Source organism: Rhea pennata, chromosome 4 (assembly GCF_028389875.1).
Source record: "Rhea pennata isolate bPtePen1 chromosome 4, bPtePen1.pri, whole genome shotgun sequence".
NCBI lineage: Eukaryota > Metazoa > Chordata > Aves > Rheiformes > Rheidae > Rhea > Rhea pennata.
Genome location: NC_084666.1, coordinates 25834341 through 25855949, shown reverse-complemented (window position 1 = coordinate 25855949; position 21609 = coordinate 25834341). Strand labels below are relative to the sequence as shown.

General features: G+C 40.6%; 1 protein-coding gene across 7 annotated transcripts in view; it reads right to left on the bottom strand.

Annotated features, from left to right (window-relative positions):
• Window positions 1–21609, bottom strand: part of LIMCH1 (LIM and calponin homology domains 1) — a 181358-nt gene that overhangs the window by 6208 nt on the left and 153541 nt on the right. For 5 of the 7 annotated variants that reach the window (XM_062575501.1, XM_062575499.1, XM_062575494.1 and 2 more), the window contains 12 exons: window positions 17526–17619; window positions 16207–16379; window positions 15408–15516; window positions 13389–13417; window positions 12260–12343; window positions 10717–10809; window positions 9598–9702; window positions 8161–8297; window positions 7147–7271; window positions 5021–5144; window positions 3544–3630; window positions 1187–1295 (listed from right to left, as the gene is read on the bottom strand). In XM_062575501.1, coding sequence (XP_062431485.1) covers window positions 1187–1295; window positions 3544–3630; window positions 5021–5144; window positions 7147–7271; window positions 8161–8297; window positions 9598–9702; window positions 10717–10809; window positions 12260–12343; window positions 13389–13417; window positions 15408–15516; window positions 16207–16379; window positions 17526–17619 — 1269 coding nt within the window. The remainder of the gene's footprint in view (window positions 1–1186; window positions 1296–3543; window positions 3631–5020; window positions 5145–7146; window positions 7272–8160; window positions 8298–9597; window positions 9703–10716; window positions 10810–12259; window positions 12344–13388; window positions 13418–15407; window positions 15517–16206; window positions 16380–17525; window positions 17620–21609) is intronic. The other 2 variants (XM_062575496.1, XM_062575497.1) reach the window with 2 other exon arrangements.

Genomic DNA, 21609 nt, shown 5'->3' with positions numbered 1-21609 from the left:
ATAAAAAAATTTTGGAAGACATTACTTAGTGAAAACTTTCCAAGTTGGACCATGGATCAGATCAAAAATGGGAGAGGAGTTTTTGAGAGTGATAAAATCATAAGGTAACTAACTTTATATTTGGGAAACTGTAAGTGCAACCGGGAAATCATAGAATCACAGAATCATTCAGGACGAAAGGCACCTCTGGAAATCTGCTAGTCCAACCCCCCTGCTCAAGCAGGGTCACCTAGAGCATGATAGACAGGGTTGCATCCAGGCGGGCCTTGAAGGTCTCCAGGGAAGGAGACTCCACAACCTCTCTGGGCAACCTGGTCCAGTGCTCCGTCACTCTCACACGGAAGAAATTCCCCCTCACGGTCAGGCAGAACTTCCTGTGCTTCAATTTCTGCCCATTGCCTCTTATGCTGTCACACGGGACAACTGAAAAGAGTTTGTCCCCGTCCCCTTGACACCCTCCCTTCAGGTACTTGTACACATTGACAAGATCCCCCTTAGTCTTTTCCCCAGCCTGAACAGGCCCAGCTCTCGCAGCCATTCCTCACAGGGCAGGTGCTCCAGCCCTCTGATCATCTTTGTAGCCCTACGCTGGACTCTCTCCAGTAGCTCCATGTCTCTCTTGTTCTGGGGAGCCCAGAACTGGACACAGCACTCAAGATGAGGGCTCCCCAGGGCTGAGTAGAGGGGCAGGATCACCTCCCTCGACTTCCTGGAAACGCTCTTCCCAAAGAACCCCAGGAGACCATTGGCCTTCTTGGCCACAGGAACACATGGCTCATGGCTCATGGCCAACTTCTTGTCCACCAGCACTCCCAGGTCCTTCTCTGCAGAGCTGCTCTCCAGCAGGTCAGCCCCCAGCTTGTACTGGTGCCTAGGGTTATTTTTCCCTAGGTGCAGGACCCTGCACTTGCCCTTGTTTAATTATACTATGCCTCAGATCTCTGTAAGTTAGGAAGCTGACTTTGCTTGCTAATTCACAGGTTTTAGATCAGTAACATGGCTGACAAAGAAAATAACACATTACTTGCATTATTTTCACTTCTCTGCAAACAAACATACATAGCAAAATGCCAGCCACTTGCTCCTCTCCTTATTCATTTCAAAACAAGACACCACAATGTACTCACTGCTCACACTGTGCCATGACCTGAGATTTTTTTGTAAGAGGTCACAAAACTAGACTTACCCTGAAGCACTGAATATGAAAGTAAAGACCAAGTGTTTCAATAATCATGGCAGCTCCTTTTCCCAGGGGAAGCCCGCAGGTAGAACAAAGCTTCTTTCCGCTGACAGATCTAGGAGACAAAATATTAAAAAAACAGAATGGCAACTTATGCTAAAGCACAGCCAAATGTTTACACAGGATTATGGAATACATGCTGAGAGTAAGGAGCATGTTGGAGGGAGGCAGCCCTGGGGATTACCCAAATGCCGCGAGTGACACAGCAGTCAAAGCAGATATTCATATGAACCGAGTGACCAGCAGAAAGCACTTTTTGCTGGAGTGTTTGAAACATAGGGCTTTAAATGAAGAATTTAACAATCCCTTTGGATGATTGAGGCATAGAAATACCAGATTCTTGGTCTGGATTTTTTCCAAATTGTTTGCAAATACGTTTGCTTACTGCAAGGCAGAAGGTGGGCATGCATCTCTCAAACCCTAATAAGCTTGTTGCCTCAGTTAATGGTAGCAGCGTAACTGCATTGACATGGAGCAAGCTACAATGTCTCCCTTTAAGTTTTTTCAGCAACAGCATAAGTCACCAACAGACACAAATTTAGACTGTATCATGATAAGGAAGCCAAATATTTTTCTTAAAAAAATAAGGAAGGGGAAGGGAGCAGACATCCCCATTATTCCTCTTAGGCAGAAGCAGCACAAAGATTTATTACAACCAGGAAATTGTCCTTGCTCCAATCTAATATCACACTGTCACTTCCGAGACCATCATTTTCTATTGCATCACATACACTGACAGCACAGGCAGATCTTGTCTTGTCTTTTCTTATTGCTCTATTCTCAATATTCCTCCTAGAGTAACCTCCCTGTTTTTTTCTCCTCTCCTACAACCACAAGCCTTCTACTCCTATCCCTCTTTGCATTATTCTTGAGTTCACCTTTTTCTTCACATCTTCCCCACTATCAGCATATAAGGACAAGTTAAAGAACTGAATCAAGTAATAAGCGTTTTGGAACACGAAAGAGAAGTTTTCCTATGCTTAACTGGGGGAATGAACTATATCTGACCTACTATTTCCAAACCTAAGATCTATTTCAGCAAAAGATCTTGGAAAAGGGACTCAGATCAGGATATAGCTGCTAAACAGTATGAAGTAGCTATCATGCCTAGCTACATGTAGCAAGAAATGATCTGCAACTCTACCAAAACTGAATCTACAGTTAGCAAAAATAGAAGAAAAGTTCACAAAAAAATTGTCAGTAGTTTCATGTCAATGCAAATGCCATTGGAAAAAGAGCTTTGCTATTAAACCTGAAGAAAATATTATTTAAACAGAATAAAATCTTGCTATGGTTTCTGGGTTCTATGATATTACTCTATTTAATAAATTATCCAATTTTAACATATCTGTATGCTAAAATCATTGGTGATTCAACCAGGCTACAGTTATTGTCTAGAGCTGTAACATGTATCTCATGGAAATCCGAACAGCCCAGTGCCTGAAAGAATCAAATCTCTAGGAGACTAGCACAAATGTAGGAAAATTTTAAAAAACAGAAGGAAAGCAAAATCTTTTTTAGGTCTTCTGGAATTCTGGAAATTAATTCTTTTTAAATCAGTAACTGCTGAAATGTCAGTCTCCTGAGAACTTTCAGAGCCAGTCTTAAATGTTAGACTTTGATTATTTCATCTAAAAGTTGAACAAAAGTTCAAAAATCTGAAGACAACTGAGAATTTTTGAAACCAAAAATTTTCTCCTTATGAATCATAATTGACTTTGTACAGCGGAGAGATTAGAGAAATTCACAGTCAAGAATCCATTTGACAGCTTTTCTAATTCTAGGCAGGATATACTGTATGTCTAACACACAGATAGATGCAATTGCTATGTAATTAAACTTTGCAGTAGAAAAGTCCTATGGTTTGTATGCATTTCAAACAAACAGTCTTCTCCAGTCTGTGCCAGGATGGCAGCTCTGAAGCCAACAGAACATATCTTACTCATGAGCATGCGACTATTCACATTGAGCTACAGAGACAACATCCTTCGGCTTAAGCGATCTAAGCTCACACTTAACTGCTTAATTTGTCTGGGGCTTGCATTATCCCTGTGAGATTTCAATGACCAAGCAGAGTCCTGCAGCTGCTTTCTGAACTGTGTTATTTTATAGCATAATAGTACTGACTGCTGAAGTAGGCAGGAAGTACAGGAGAGGGAGCTCTATATATTACGTGTGGATGGTTATAAACTGCAACATTTAGAGGTATTAATAGTGCATCTACATAACACTAATGTGATTTACACTGCAGCAGTCCACCAGTGACTCGGAGACGTATTCAGTCTGCAAAATTCCTTATTGACCTTTTGTACCTGTTGGGCGAGTGACTTGGAGCAGCAGGAGAGCAGGGAGATGATGGCCCAGATCGGAAATTCTCATGACAGCCTACCCTAAAATACAGGGGAGAAAAAGAATTGTAATAGCTGAAGAACAAATAAAACTAGAGTTTTTTTTACTGAGAAATTCTGGCTGATGGGTTTCAGGATTTCCAGCTCTAAAGATCTAATTTAACAGCAAAACAAAGGATTAATTAGCTGTTCACTGCTATTGATAGAATGAAAAACAGATGCACATTTTTTAGTTCAGAGTCCTGATTTGCTTAGTATTGCTTAATAAAGATAACTCACAAGGTAATCATCCCCAGGTAGACTCCTACCCGCCTATGAGCACAGTTTGTCTCACACCATGATGAAGGAGCAATAAGCCAAAGCACAACACCTGCACTCTTCCAGTGCACACTGAATGTGCACAGAAACACACAGGTAGAGCAGATGTGGGGTAGCTGACTGTACCCTTAACTGAATAAAAACAAAGCTATCAGCACAGAAGAGTGGCTTATTCCTAGCTGCATGCGTTATGCCTTGGAAGAATTCAGTGAAAAAAAACATGCATGGTTTTTGTCACCAGAAATTCAACCTCTCACAGCTTATGGCTGTTTACAGGTCATATAGCAATTTTCTCAAACATACAGAAGTAGTTTGTTATGAGGAGTAGGTAACCAGAATCTCAGATCTTCAATAATCCCAGAATCTGTAGATCTTCAATCTACATTTGTTTTGACAGAATACAAGCCTCATAGAGTGGCACATATTTTGCAGGAGACTGTTCATACATATGTTAACGAAAACAGATGTTCCTTTCTCATTGCATGAATATGCTTTGAGCAAATATTAGGCAAATCCCTCTCTTGTTTACTAAAAGAATTGTCATTACCCTTTAGCAACGACTGCCAAAAACACAAGGCAAAGAAGAACACCTCATCAAAATCTACAGCAGAAACTAATCTCTATATATTTTCTTTTAAATGTTATAATCTTTAAAGAACTGGAATGCAAAACTAATGTGGGTTTAGAAACTGGGAAACTGAGTTCTTAGATACTTACTTCAGTGGGGCAGATTTTAGTAGATATTCACAGCCAGTGTGATATTTATCCATTTACTAGCTATAAATGTTTGCTTTAAGCAGTTAAAACAAAGTACATAAATGGTTACATAGATGAGTGTTTAAAGAGCTGAAGAAAAAAGAGAGATACCAGCAAGTAAGGGGTGTGCTTCCTAATGAAGTTAGTTACTGGGGAATCAGTAATGAAAAATGAAGCACCTAAAAGTTAGTAGACTTGGTGGGAAAGTCAGGAATTAAAAATATCTGCTCAATGCATGATTACTCAAATATGAGCCAAGGAAATTTAACTTCTGAAGCATGCTGAGCAGCAATAAAAGGGAGAACAGAGATAGGTGAACTTCTCAAACTTTGCACAAATCTTTATTTTGCGTTCTCACCTCCTCTTTTCTCCTGTGGAGTTAGCCTGCAGGCCCATGCTCTGACCCAGGGACGTTCTCTGCCTCATGTCATCTGCGCGCTGCGGGGACTGTTTGGTTAGCAGCTGCTGGTTCCACGAGACATCTGAAATGAGAGGTGGGGTGACTTCAACACTTATGGCAAAATGTGTCTCTGAATATTTATAAATCAGCATACGTATTGGCACACCATACAGGAAACACAAGATGTGGAAGTCAGAACTAAGCCAAGACAATCTTCTGGACTCACATAAGACGAGGAGGACAGCAGAAGCTATCAACTACACATAGTGCTGTACTTGCACATGCCTATCCTCCCCCTCAGATAACCTGCACCCATCTGAAAGTGCTGGTACTCAAAGAGAAGTTCTCAGAAAACCCACACAAAGCCAAAGATGGGCTCTGCTGCTCCAGAAGGCCTTTGTGGTAGAAACTTCTGCTGTATTACCTTCACATTTACATCACTTGCACTGCTGCTGGGTCTCAGAGTGGAAAGGTGAGCCAAGCAGCTATCCTTGAGTAGCTGTTGAGTATTTCTGTCATAAGGAATAAGCATCAAAGAGGTAACCTTCCTGCAGTGCCTGGGGATCCAAACTTCTCAAGATTTAATAGAAAGGAAGCATAGTCACTATTCTGCATAAGCCTATTAATAAACAGTCTTCTTCTCTTTTAATTTCCTTTTATGTCTCACATGAGTGCATAAAGCTCAGGGACAGTAATGACCTCTCAGCAATGTGTGACCAACTGTGACACCCAGGCAACCAGGACACCCCATCTCCAAGAGGAGAGCTACGAGCATCCTGCCAGACAAATCTTATGACTTGCTGTCTGTGAGGAGCCTTACCTACTGATGCACCAACCAGATGGGTTAGAGGAGAAGAAAAGTTCTAGCAGGCCTGTCAAAGACATGTTACCTATTTCAGATGTCATCAAGACAAAAGAAAACCCACCATTCTTGACTATTTCAGGACATAAGGACAAAGCAGGGACAAGGAATCAAGGGGCAAGAAAGAAGTAGCACACTGATAAGGGAGTAAGTTGCTGAAGAGGACCTAGAAAAAAGCCTGATTAACAGACAAAGTTAAAACTGTCAAATCTTTGAAGCTTGCTTAATCACCACTACAGATCTACAAGGATGGATTGCTGCGCAGTATCTTTTGCTTTTTTTCATTTTAGCAACCTTTAACCAAAGCACTAAGGGTACAGTAAAATTGTGTCAGGGTAAACAAACTGTCGTAAGTTTTATAAACTGAGTTTGTAGCAAGTTTTGAGCAAGTAATAACACTGAAACCTTTTCTATTCATAGACTGGTCTCGTTTTTTAGAATCATTAACTTTTATGCTAAATGGAAAAGACAGATCTAAAACTCAATTTCAAAACCTATATTTGCTCCTTACCTTTAGTTGTATTTAATTACTCTGCACTTTTCACTTGCATTAGATAACAGTTCTAAATTAGTGAATTTCCCATTTATTTAGGATGACTCTTCCTGAAAACAATGCTTTGGGGACATGCCTACATTCAAAGAAGAGCAATATTTATGAGAGCTTAAAATAATCTTTTCATCTTAAATGTTGTCACACACATCTAAGTGCAAAATTGAGACAGGTATCTCTCTAGGCTTAATTTAAAATGGTTACCCATCACAGGTAGAGTTTTTTATACACAGAAATGGAGTTAATGAATCTAATTAATTATCAAAAATGAAATAAGTTTTGCAGATATGCTCTCTGTATCAAGATACATCACATACGTGTTTGTACGTGCATAGATATGCATATATATATACACACACACACACACACATAAGATTACATAACAGATAGAAGAGAACTGATTTTAATTATTACTGTGAACATGCAGACTTGTTAACAAGATTTCTAAATCCAGCTGGAAAACTCGTCTTTGACTCAAAGAAGGTGGGCTTAAATTTCAACCGAACATAATTATCTTTTCTAATAAAAAATAAACTTGGAATATTCACATTTTGCAGCAATAACCCTACTGTTAATTTCCAAAATTGTATGAGTTTCCAGGCAGCCACTAAATACCTGCAAGATATCTGTAGGGAAAAACAATACATCTGTACAAAGAGTTTTGACTCTTACCCTGAGTTAACGGTAGACTGAGCCCAGCAGATGAGTTGCGTTGTGGCACAGATGCCTGGTGCTCCTGTTCACTTCCTTTCAAGATACCTGTCTCCAGATGTCCTGAGAGCACTTTATTTACACTACTGAGAAGAGTAAGTCACATTGTATAAATAACCCCAGGAAAAATTCCCACCAGAGTATAATCTCAAAATCACAATTTTGAATACAAGTCCATTATGTGCAACAATTTTTTAAGTGCATAGCAATGCTAAACTAATGTGGATAACAGCAATAAATTAACAAATTTCTTTCTAAACTTGCCAAGTCTTCCTGCTTCAATCATGCACTGCCACATGCATGCACCAAAGAGCACTCTGGATTTGTGGAAAATAGCTTTTTGACATAGAAATAGCTTTCTTGTGTTTTCTATACAGTATTTGGCCTCATCAGATGCTCCTTCTCTTTGTGAAAGCTGTGATTACCAGTTTGGCAATGACCAAGACTTTGAAGATCATCTGGCAAGTTTGGGTGTGGAGCTCTCAAGATATCTAGGCAACTTCACAAAGATCCTAAGTCATCATGAAAATAGTTCCTGCTCCTTTATTGAACTAAAAGGTTCGGGAAGCTAGTACTAAAAACAAAATACAGGGCCATACAGAAATGTCCAAGCTATCTAATGTACAGGAGCTAATTCTGATCTGGTTAATATAATAGCCTCTCAGCAAACCCACATGCGTAAAAGGCATGTCCTCTGATCCGCAAACTAGCACTGGCTTTGCTTGCTGCAAGTGAATATATATTACACCTGTAGCCATGCAGAGGAAGTTAGAAGACTAACTTAAATTGTATTTTATATCCTTCTTCATTAGCTGTGGTACCATTGAAATCATCACTGTGTGATGCAGAACGAGTATCACAACCTCCTGGTCAGATGTTGATGCTTCAGCATCGGTCAAGGGCAGACGAGACTCCCACAACTTTGCAGAACACAAAGCCACAAACAGCAGAGAAATGCTTAGGCTTGATCCATACCTATTCTTTTCTTGTCGGAGTTCATTTTCTTTGCTTTTTAGAGATGGCATACTGTCCTGCTCCCAAAGCAACTTTTTCTGCCTTGTAACTTCTTGTTGCTTGTCCTCCTCTGGAGAGTTGTTGGAATCAGTTGTGTTCTAGAAGACAGCAAGGGTGGGAACAAGGAGCTTCTCTTGAACTCAGCATCAGCACATGCATGAGAAAAGCATAGGTTGCCCCCAGATGCATTATGTTGATATATCTTATGATTTAAAATAACATCTTATATTTATACTGACCAATTACAAGTCAGTGCAGGATGACAAAATAAAACTTCCCACTATGTATGTTTGACAGAAATCTTTGAATGACTTTGAGAGGCTACGTATTCTCTTCTAGGCCTTATGGAGATTTCTTTGTGAGGAATCTCAGCCCATTGCCAGGAGCAATGTCATTCATTTTGCAGATAGCAGACTGGGGACAGGGTATTACATGCTCTGGGAATTCCCAAATGGCAACGTCAACACTACTTCAAATATTGTGCTAGAGTGGGTCCCACTGGAGTGGAAGAGCTTACATAGGCCACAGCATGAGATCCTTCATAAACTGGATGTAGGCAATGCCCTGAACTTGGGAAAAGTAACTACACCCAGGAAGTTACCACTGAACAGCCTTGTAGAAAAAGGGCTATGGCTAAGGTTGCTGTACAGTGATGAGTGATAAGAGGTGGTAGGAGGGGTGAGGGGAGAAACAGAAGATATAGGATTTCTAACCTTGGAGATGAATGGAAAAAGGAGATGACATCTTAGGTAGGGGGGCCTAGAGCAGGAAAAAATTAAGTCTGGGAATCCCACGTTTATTACATTGATCTCAGTTGGGGTGTCATTCTCTGATCTCTGGCAAATATTTGATTTATTTAGATGCTATAAGCATCAAGTTAAACATTTTGTGAAGCATAAGACAAAACAGAATTACAGAGTCAACATTCCTCCACTTGTATTTGCTGCTTTGTAGGAGGGAAGGCAGGACAGAAAAGGAGGAAGAGCAGGGAGGCATAATTCAGTCTCATCTCAGAAATGCTGGATGCACTGACTTAGACTCATTATTTTGGATGACAGGGAAGTCAACTCAGTTTTTGCTGTCTTTCAGGAAGTGGCTAAAGCAAACAAACAGGTGACCATCTTTTCACAGTATCAGTCAAAGAAGAGAAGGAGATGTAAGGCAAGTATCATCCTCTGCTCCAGTCCAAAATGGGATGATGACAGTTTGCTTGAGAGTTTGGCTGTTCAGTTGTAAAAATATACAAGCTACAGTGCTCTGAGTTATCCCTAGCAAAAGATGTAAAGGACTCAGGAGATGCTCTTACTGTTCCCAGACTTTGTTGCCCTTAATGAAGAATCTAACTCTACGCTGAAGATGGGTTTTTCTTATTGCCTTAGCGCTACACAAGAAACTCACCACTGTCTTGCTTCCTTCAGTGGTAGAGGACGAGGAGGAGAGGAGTTCAGCAGAGTTTGAAGAAACAATGAATGGAACCACTGTATCTTCGATTATCTTACGTTCCTAAAAAAGAGGATGAGGAGAGAGCAGGATGTTAAAAATACAGAATGTCAACTATGAACTTAAAAAGTAAAAGCACAAAGTTTGGCTACATGTTCACATTCAGATGGCTGGCAAAGGAGCTTTGGTACCAAGGATAATAGTAATGGCTTCGTCATCTGGAAAAAGAATCACTTCAGTTTTTAATTTGCTTCAAGCTTTTGCACTCACTGCTTCCAACTGTTTTTCCTTTCACTAGTATTATCTTTGAGATGGAATATCCAGAACTGGAAAGAATATTCCCCATGATAGCATCACTATTTCTCACAATACAAGTTTAGAAAATTTGGTATAATGCAAAATGAAATTGCACTTGGTACAAGAGAAACTCCACAAATTGAAATAAGCTATTTCTTGTTAAGATCACAAGTATGGCCCCTAAATACAGATGATATAGTGTCAATTTGCATAATGTACACCTAGTCAAATCAAAAACATAAACATTTTCCTTTTTTTTTTTGCCACAATGTCCCACACGTGACAGAAAAAATACTGTATTTCCTATATATGTTAATACATCACAACTGCCAACTTTGAACATTTCTGGTAAAATTTTGTGTGCAGACGAGACTAGTCTAAAAATGTCTCTATGATCAAGCCAAGGCAGACACAATTTCTTCCTGAGTTTCACTGTGTTTAGTCACTCGCACACACACACAACAGCTAAGTGCAAGAACACTGGAGGCTCTCACCCGACGGGGAGCTCTGAGTACGCCCAGATGCAATCCTGATGACTTACCCAAACCTGTACAGAAATCAGGCACCTCCATCTGTGCACAGGTTCTGAGGACCTCTGTCTAAATAGTTAAATATTTTTCCTCAGTTCTTATAGCAGTATTTAAAGGAAAAAATCCTCTTGAGATTTCATCCTTTTCAATAACCAGATCGGGTTTGGGTTTTCTTTTTCTTTACAGTAAGTGGGTGTACTTAAACTTAAAAAAGAATTTTCTGAACAATGTCCTCCTTTGAGCATTATACCTCCTCATAGTATCTACGTTCCTCTTCTTCAACTTCTTTTTGTGCCTTTTCCCATTCCTCTTTCAGCTTGTCCTGCTCCCTCTGGTACTTCTCCTGTAGAGGACATAAATACAGATCAATTCAGAAAACTCTGTATCAGAGCAGCAAAATTTGTAGTATCTTCCCAGTGAAAATGAACTTGCTATACATGGATTAATCAGAAATAGGGATGAAATACAAACATTTGAAACATTCCTGGGTATCTAAACAGCTTCTTCTTCTCCTCTTTGCCCTTGTCTTTGGCACCTGTATGCAGCACTTTCAAACAACATAGAACTTTTAACATACTAGAAGTTTAATTTGTTAGAAGAAATTTTTAAATGCTTAGTGTGAAATGAAATTTATTCTAAACAATGTCAATAATTTATTATTTATCATATAGCATTAAGAGTTCTAAAAAGCTATTAAACAGCCCCATACACTTAGGCACTTTTACATTACATTACACTATATTACAGTGTAGTAGCATATCAGTTGAAATGTTTTTGCAGATACTGCTTTTGGTACTAATTTGAAAGAGATGTCAGTACAATTTAAAGAATGATGAATAGCTGTGCAAGTTTAAAAGATAAATCAACAGTGTGCAAAAGTTTGAAGAGGATAAGCTCATGATTAGCCAAGCAGCTCATTTTTTCTCCTTGACTGGATTCTTTCTTGAAAATCGGTTCTACATATTTTTGCATGAAAAAATATCTCAAAGAGATCTTTGAAAATGCTTGGTAGAACTGATTTTAATATGACGAAGCAGATGACTTCCCTTCCATCACTTTTACATCACTTCCAGCTCCTGTCCAAGTTACTATGCAAAGAAGTTAAAAAAAGATCACATCTGCCTAATCCATAAGAAATGCATTTACTGTTGAGAGAACTACATATGCCAGAAAAATTATGATGACAATTTTACATTATTTTAAAAGAAATAAACATTTTAGGTAAAAATAAATTCAAGAAAGGAGTACAGGCAGACACACAAGTCATTCTTAAAAAAAACAAAAAAACAACATTTTATTATTTTCCACTCTTGCATAGTTTTTTGCTCTTCTTCTGTTACGTGGAGGAAAGATACAACTTCTTTGGGACTATTCATAGGTAACCAGGTAACCATATAGTCAAAAGATACTGTTGACTGACAGATGGAAGCTCACACCGTTATGGCATGGTAGTTCTCCCAATCAAGGCAGAAAAATGGACCTTTTACACCTTACTCTACCTGTAGGCAAAAACATTGGTTGTTCCTGGTCCCCTCACCTTAAAAAAAAAAAAAAAAAGAAAAAGAAGAAGAAAAAGAAAAGAAAGAAAAGAAAAGAAAAGAAAAGAGAAAAAAGAATTTATGCACCAATTTAGCTTGATGTTCTCTAAGAGCACTATGTGAACAAAGCGCAAGTTTACAAAAATCTAGTAAGATCATCATTTTTGAAGAGTTCCATAGGGGTTGTGGTCAGCAAAACCCCTAAGGGATTTTTGCTTCTTCCACAAGGTCGAAGAAATATAGGTGCTTCCTTACCTGAAGCAAGCGTTCTTGCTCATGTTGCCACCTTTCCTGTCGCTTTCGCTCTTCTTCTGGATCCCAGGACCAGAAATTGAAACGCTTGTGTGAAGTAAAATGAAGCTCTTAGACTTGAACACTGTACTTCACAAGGCTACTGCAGAAAGCTGCACTTGATCTAGCCTACTCCTAACGGCAATGTTAAAAGGGGGAATTCAGAACTAGGTAATGGTTCTTTTGGTTAGCAGACAATATTCTTAGTTCTATTGACACTTGGGATTGCCCACAAGTATCCAGATGAGGGAAAAAAAATATTTGGCTTGCAAAGAGAGGCTTAGGAAGCTTCAACTGGAGGGGAAAAAACAGGATCTGAAAGAAAGCTCTAAGCAGCACTGAACCGAGTTACCCGTGGGCCCCCAAATTTAAAGAAACGCCATTATTTTTCTTCTATATAATTTTCTGTGTACCATGCAAAGTAACTTATGATCGTAAAATATACCCTTTCATTTCTTGTCTGCCAGCACATCTTACAGCCTTGGTTTTATTTTTTTATCCAGAATGTAATAACATCTCAGACCTCAGTTAGATCAGGATCCCATTACGTGGCATCCTTCAGAATCAAGGAAAGTTTTAGACAGTTGATGTCATATTCCTTTCCACTAAAGTCATATTAGAGTCAGAAAAGCAGACATCCTGTCTGTTTTTACACAGTAAGCCCAATACGAAACACTTGGGCTTTAATGTAGCACATGTGGTTATCTTTCCTGGAAAGTAACAGAATTGTGATCTTTTCTAACTTCTATGCACATAAAGTAGAAAGGAAACTCAGGATTGCATATTATTGCAAGATTTTGAAGCTCTAGAATAAAGTGATTCCCACAACCCAGGGCTGTATTGCTAGCATTCCCTCTGGATAAGGGAGGAAGGCATAAATTTCAGATTCACACCATGTCTAACAGGAGGAGGAATTTTCTCCATAATCATTTTCCCAAAGTCAGTTTGGATTGTATTTTTTACTCTTCTCATTTCTACAAGGAAAAATCTCCCATTCTATTTTGGGGATGTTGCAAGAGAGTTTGTAAACAAATTTCACTTTTGCTGCAACACATATCTCTAAACCAAATGATAATGCAAAGAAGTTACTCACATTTGATTTGTCACCACTCTCAGAATCAGCTATTAAAAGGAATAGAAAAAACAAAAAAACTAAAATTAGCATGGCAAAACAGCAAAATGTGCTTAGCCTGCAATTAAAGCTAAATTCTATCTGTAAAAAAAAAGCTTCATGTTAGTTTTGTATTTGCTCCCGCAACCAAATGCAATGACAGATTGTAAGCAAATAAACAATGAAAATAGATTGCAACCTTCACCAGCAAAAGTACTTTTGATCTGGGTATAGAGGAGCACAATATCAACTAACATCAGGTTCTACTCTACCACTAGCTAACGGCATCTACTTCTGGCCACAGGCACTAGCGGTGTTTGAATGCTCAGCGTTATCTAGTTTAATTTACTTTTCCCTTCCTGATTCAGTGCAGAGAAGGAAAAAGCAGAGCCAAGGCAGGACGGGACCGCGCTATTCAAGCCACAGTTACCAAGAGAACCGCGGCCGTTTTCTGTTCAAATGTCTTTGAATTAAGCTGATTGTAAGAAATTGAGGAAAAGGTATTTGTAGGCAAACGATTTTGTTTGGGTGCCCGAAACCAGAGCGTTACAACAACGCTTGGCCCAACAGCTCTTTGACAACCGTGCAGCAGGAACAGCCGCTTTCCAGGACAGCGCGACCTAGCACAAGTCCCCGTGACCACCAGCCCCGCTCCCGCGTCTGACGGCACCTACTCCCGGGGGCAGCGGGAGGGTGAAGCGGGTCCAAGCGCCTCGTTACCTGGCTGCGAGAAAAACTGCGAGCGGCGCCAGCAGGTCCGCAGGCGCAGCGCCAGCCCGGCCCCGCGGGGCGGCTCTGCAGGGACGGCACACACACACCAGACAAGAAACACGCTGCTGTCAGAAGGCCGCGGTGGCCAAGCCAGCCGTGCCGCGGACGCGCGCGACGAGCGCCTTGCAAGAAGGGGCTGAGCAGAGCTAGTTTCCGGGCCACGAAGCCTGCCCGCATTTAAACGCTGCTGTTGTAATATGCCATCTAACCTTACAGGAGGGCTCTGGCGTGGCAAGGTCTAACTAAGGACGGCCACCCCTTGCTGCCTTTGCGCGCCGCTCACTTCGCATTTCTCTGGGAGATGCGCGTTTCGGGGACTACGTGACCCTTTACACGCTGTCAACACTAGAGAGCAGCCAAGTGTTTCAGCACGGCTCAGAAGTGCTCGCCTTCTACTACTTGACGTTCGGACTGATTTACACTTAACACAAAAACAGTTGCTTGCGGGCAAAGCATCTCCCAGCTTAAAATAAGTGAGACTTCTATTCCTTTTCATAGAGCTGTTTCTTTCACGGTGATCATCTTTAGTAGTTTTAATCCTGAAAACACTGAATCATTATATTACTAATACATAAGCTAACAAACTAACAAGCTCTTGGAGGAACAAAACTTCAGATAATTTCTCTCTCTTTCTCCTTTTTCTAAAGGATACCTACATATATGCATCTCTAAAATCCTTACAAAATAGAACTACTACACATTATTCATCTTAAACAAAATTTTGTCATAAGGGTAAAAAAAACCCACTCATTTTTACAAGAAGTTTTGATGTACATGGGTCAAATTAAGAGTTGCAGCCACATATGCATAGTTATCTATAAAAAGGAACTATGCATGAACAGCTGCATGCAGAATTCATCTCCAGAAGTTTTTATCACCAGATAAAACCAATTGCTCATCCACTTTCATCAGGCAGCAGTACTAATAAGTTATAACACTGGAACACAATTTCTGATGCTAAGCCAGATATGTACAAGATAGTGCCCCTCCGTGTCTGCCTCCTTTGAGTCACAAATCTGCTGTTGTGTTTATGGGGAACAACAGGAAGAGTTTTCTTCCATCACAGAAGACACACTACCACTATCAGTTAGGTGCAACTGGATATTAACTATTCTATCTGCAAAACTCCCCCAAGTCATTGATTATGTGATTCCCCTCGAACGCCACATGTCAGTATTCGATTACTGTTCAGCCAGGTTCGCCACAGCTCCCACAGTCTCTTTTGCTCACCTTGTAGGTCTGCAGAATTCTGCAGAGTAACTTGGCTGGTCTCAGGGAGTCTCTTTAAAAATGGGAATACTACACTCCCCTCTGGTTCCAGGGCTTTTGGTTTCATTACCTGTTTGGATATTTGGGAACAGCCAACAACATACAAAGATCAGCAAGCACAATCAAAGGCTGACTTAGACCCTTTCTACTTATTTTCTGAATCAGCATTATCAGTGATTAATAAGCACCTACATGCAGAATTATAATATGGAGTTGCAATATAAGATGTCCTGGAAAAAAAATGCTGGTTGTCTATTGCCTGAAATATTCACACTGTCCTGCACACCAAAGCCAATAGTAACCCATGGCCAAAACTCTAATCTACCTGACAGAGCAATATTGTCACGGCTAGTTATTTGTTAGCTTTGCCACCATCTGCCCTTATTCAACACTTTAAGATGACTAGAAGTGCAGGCTCCTCTGTTCACGCTTTTAGATACTCTGCTCTCCCAATCTGGAGGGACACGAGTTTGCAGGTTAAGCTCTCTTTTCTGCTCCTGCCATTTTCCACACTTAGATGCTACAAATAGACGCTGGGGATTCCTTTTGCAGAAAAACTCTCTGGTAACAAGAGGATTCTGCACAGGAGCCATCCCATGGGGTCATTCACTGGCAGGCTGCTTTGAGGAACCTCTGATGTGACATTACGCAGCGCAAAGCCCCAACCAGTTGTCTGCTCAATAAACATCTGCCTGCGAGCCCTTTCTTCCTCTGTTTTCTGTTTTGTTTCCCACCCCCTCTCCTTCTTGCCCTGACGCACCTCCTGCGTAGCAGGGAGCCGTGCTTCCTTCTGCTGTTCCTTTTCAGGTTTCTTCACATCTTTCTCACTGGAAGCAGCTTCCTCCAAAGGGACAGGGCTAGCAGGTAACGCTAAGCTGGTCACAGTAGGGCTGGCACAAGCTGCAGTTGACTTGAACTGCTTTCGATCTGAAACTAATCCACACATACAAGAGACAAAGTTGCAAAGTTAAGATTTTTTTTTCAAATAAAATGTAGTCCTATTTCTTACAGTCTTTCTTACTGGATACACCATAACCCCATGAACCAGATATTTTTAAAAATAATCTTTCAACACAGGCAAAATTAATCTCAGAGAAGCCAAGACCTGTCAGGTGTAATTCAAGATTGTTAACCTCTGTGCTGCTATATGATGATTTATCTACCTGAAAGGCTGGCCTGCTCCCATCTGTGAGCCACCAAAGTATTCAGGTCAGCTGATGAGCCCTTGCTAACAGTCCATGTGCTTTAGAGATTCGTAGCACCTCAAGGAAAGGCTGAATGTGCTTCTACTCATGGGATGATGGTACAATATTAAATATTTGATGGCAAAGCAAAATTGTTTAAGCAACTTTATGCTTGATGAGTGGAGCAATGTATTTATATACCACTTACAGGCAGACATTTCATGTAAATATCTGCTTCAAAATTTACCTTTTACATACCCATACCAGTATGATAGGTCTATTTTTTTTAAAAAAACTTACAACAACAACAACAAAAAAAGAATATGAACTTAAGGCAGCAGATTTAATGTACACTGGGTAATGCTTTTGAGACACTGCTGTTGGGAAAAGTAGCTTCAAGAGTACTAGAAAGGGACAATTTCACAAGCAAATTGCTTTCCCTCATTAGGATTCATGCATAAAGCCTTTAAAGTGGAAAATCAAGCGCGTGCACAATACCGTTGATTTAATTCGCTCCCAACTGCAAGCCCCTAGAAGGAAGACTGAAGTACCTCATTCTTTAGTGTCTGGAAGAAAAATGTGCTAAACACAAGCTATTACAGACTGGTGCTTTCTGCCCTGATTGCTCTCTGGTTCCAGCGCGCTATAGCAGCAGCTCTTCACGTACACAAACAACAAAGCAGACAACTCGCATCCAGAGCAAAGCGCAGTTAAACTGCTAATTTTTGACACACTCTGCATTTCCTAACGAACCCTCCTGGTGCCGCTGCGGATGCGCTTATCGAGCTCCTTCTGCAGGGTGGCCCCAGACCCCAGCCTGCTGGTGGGCAAAGGCACGGGCACAGGCAAGGGCAAGGGCAGGGGCAAGGGCAAGCCCTGTCCAGCAGCAACTCACCCGGCGAAGCACATGCTGCGCTCACAGGTCCTGCACTTCCAGGACTGGCCCCGACCTGTTGGCTGGCTGGCGTGTCTTCTTCCACTGAAGAGGCCTGCAGAGAATAATGTGGTTGAAACACAACAACTACAGTGGAAACATGTATATGTTAATTCCTTAAGGCAATGCTTGCCACTTTTTTTTTAATGTATTTGAACCAAAATGTATTTAATTGAGCTCAGTAGAGAGCAGAGTGCTGAGAAGTAAATTCATAAGCAGTATGTGCTACTCTGGTGTGGAGTCACTGGGCTTTAATGTCCTTTTGTAAAGGTTCATCAACACCCATTACACAGTTGTTTTGGAATAGTCCATGCAAGTTTTCAAAAATAGTAGATCTTGAATTGTGTGAGCTGAAGATAAGCATACATTTCACCTCTAGTTCTCTCTTCCAGCATAACATAACAACTTATGTATTAGTGCATACACAGCACCTGCTAAGGTTTTAGAAGTGACAAAATAATTAAACACTTCCTTTATTCCATGGCTGCCTAAACAATCTGTTATCTGAAGGAAAAAGCCAGAGTTCTTATCAAAGGTAATAAATACTTGAAACACTATTAAGACAGAACTGAAGAAATATGGTGACACATATCAAACCAATAATCCGAATCACTTGCAAAGACAGCTTCCTGACCCAGGACAAGCCTGTTGCAGAGTGAAACCCACACCTTCAGCCGATTTATTTAACAGCTTCCATTGTACAGCAGTTTTCCAAGTAGGCAAACCCAGAAAACCTGCAGCAAAACCATCAGCTATTGCACAGCGCTGGCACCCTGCCAGGAAATCACAGGGCCTGGTACAGGACACACAGCTGGGGGCAGCACGGTGAACAACAGAAGAAGGAGCCCCTGACTGCCAAGAGCTGTGCCGCCATCACTCAGCAGGACAGGGACCAGGTCAGTCATGAGCATCTACAAGCAGCAGTGGCTTCCCCAGCTCCTGCTTGGCGTGGTGCCTGCCATCCACCCCAGCTGGAGCCTCCTCACCACCGCCTGGTGCTTGCTGTTGCACCTTCACCTCTGCCCACCCAAACCCTCCACTCTGGGCAATGCACAGGGGCACAGCCCCCTCCTACTTGTGAAGGCGTCTTCAACTGCACAAAGTAAAATGCACACTTTAAAAGGGAAATTTGAGGACCTCCTCTCCAACACGTCCTGTAAGCGTCCCATATTGAGAGCAAACAGGCAGGAAGCACACCTCACCACTGTGAGCCACATGTGCCAAGGAGAGACAGAGCTGTGAGAGAGTCACCAGCTAAAAAAGAGGGTCGAGAGAAATGCTCCACGGACTGCAAGTCCTGTGGTCCAGTAAGTTTGTCCCTTGCAGTTCTCTGTTGCTCTTTTCCGCTGTATAAACCACCTCCCTTCTCTCTAACCCCATCTTGGTGCCAGCCTGCATTGCAGTTGTTGAGGAAGCATTCTCCTGCTTCCTCAGCAGCAAAAACCACTGAAATTAAAGGAAAATGTCTCCCTCTTCTTTAATCCCAGCAAGAAAAACACTTTGGCCAAAGCAAAATGTCTTGTTCTGCCTCAATTCTGGCTCCAAAAATGACAGCAGCCAGGGGAGAAACTCCTGGAAATCTGTTCATCACCAGCCTTGCAAATGCTCAATGGGGAAAGAAAAACCTATTTTTCCCAGGAGGACAGTCCAGCAGTGGAGAAGGTTGCCCAGAGACGCTGTGCTGTCTCTACCCTTGGAGATTTTCAAGACTGCACTAGATGAGGCTCTGAGCTGCCTAAGTTTAACCTCATGGCTGATCATGCTTTGAGAAAGAGGCTGGACTATAATTATTCTGAGATTCCGCAACCGGCAAACTTCCATTAAACTTGTACAAATAGCTATTTTCTAGAGTTCACTGCCCAAATCAAAGTAGATTTTTGACTAGAAAAGCAAAAGGCACCTATCTGACAATGCCATCCACTGTTCCAAAGCTTTCCAATGAAATGATTTTAAGTTTCCATTATTATTATTATTATTATGATTTATACTATCATCATTTTTAGTTTTGGTAAAGCAATGGAACTCACCCTTCACTCCCAGAAAGCAACAATTCAACCTGAAAAACTTCCAAAAAAAAAGAAATTCAGCTTGAATTTAAACCTAAATGTTTAGGCTACAAAGCCATAAACAATGGAAAACTTGATCTTACAGAAAAAGTGCTGAACACTATTATTTACACCCAAGGAAGTAAGATGCCATGTAGCAATGGAAGCTGGAGTTATGGGAAGGGCACAGCCACATTAGCTTCTCAGAAGATTTAAGAAGCACAGTGAAAGCATGAAGTTCATGCAACTTTATCACCTCTAGTTATAGAGTTACCTCAGGAACCTAAACACGGTGCTGTACTGTGTAGCTATCCTGCATAAGCGTAGATGGGCCTATAATCCTTTTATCAGTTATGGAGGTTGAGCCAGGTATAGTTAGATATAGATGCTATTTATAGAAACATTTTCAAAGAGGAGTAGAAAAATCAAAGAAGAGCTACTTGGTGCAAAAAAATTAAATCTTGAGATAACAAACTGCTGTTCTGTTCCTGCTCACGAGACTTGACTTTTCTTCCCCTCTCTGCTGAGCAATTAAATGCTAGCAACATAAAGCTAAAAATATAAAACTGATTAGTAACTAATTTACAAAAAAATTAAGTCAGCTTCACTGGGGAACTCTAATTCCCAGTATATGTAATACTATTTATAATACCAGGTAATGTAATATTATCTAGTATTTTATCCACAACTATATGACATATTTAAAACAATTCTTGTACTGTTACAACCAGTACAACTCCCTTTTTACTTCAGAACTGGCATTCACATTTCATAAGTATCTTTTAATCAAATTGTCCTACTGTCACTGCATTTGAGAAAGGCTTTTGGACATACAGACATTTAAGAGACTTCTAAGAAGAGCGCACTTTGACGTGGACATCAAGAAGAGAGCAACTTGGTGAATAATGTTTTTCAAGTGTTTTAGAGCAGATATCACCTTTTGGAAGCAAGGACTCTTGCAGCCTTTCAGCACCACTTACACACCTCATCACATAGTCATGGAGGAAGAGGAGGAGGTGACAATTCTGCAGCGCCATAGAGCCAGTTTGTAGACTGATTTGCTATAGATGCTTAAGAGGAAGGATCACATGACACCTCCTTGTCCAAAGCCATTGGCAAGGAAGCCTTCCAAAGGACGTAGTGAAAACCTGGCTGTGTAGGGGTTGCTGGTTGGTGTCTTGCTAACTCTTGAAAACTAAAGAATGTCATTTACCATGGAGTAGTGTTTTTGGATTACTCCTTGCATCTAGTTACCCAGGAGTTAAAGTGAGCCTCCCTTGCTTACTTTTTAGAAGACTTAGGCAATAATGGAAAGTTAAATACTGTGATTTCATTCGCAAGCAAATTGGTAAGAGAGGACAAAGCAACACTTCAGCTTCCCTAACCAAGGTATCCATTTAGCCAGAGACACGCACAGCTGAATTTATAGTGCTAATGAATGCCTGCTTGGCATGAAAATGAAATGGTTCGGTTTGTGGCAGACAGGATTTTTATCCCATTAATTAGGATATCAATAGAGGTATCTCTTTAATTAAGACCACACAATTCAGAAATAGCTGCATTGCCTACTGCTGTGGCTGAACCTTTTCTCCTTGTAAAATACTGCAAATATAATAATGAGGAACTCCTAAAATACTGAACATCACATCAAGATAGAATATCATTAGGCTGAGTGAACCACTCCAAAGGAAGTAGCACTAGAATTGTATTAATCCTTAATGCAAATTAAATCAAAATGTTAACACTACTTGCACATAAGATCAAGCGGAATATTAATACTGTATTTTCTATGAAAGTATGGCAAAACAAGCTACCTGTAACTAGGAAAAATGTAGAGAAAATTGGAAGAACGAAGTTAGAACTACAGATAAAATACTGTAAAATCATCCAGGAATGAAGTCGGTTGCAGTATCATTTGCCACATGTAAAAACTACTTGGCATCTTTTAAACTGCTGTGATTGAAACTCTATACAAACCATTATTTTCCAGGTTATACTTT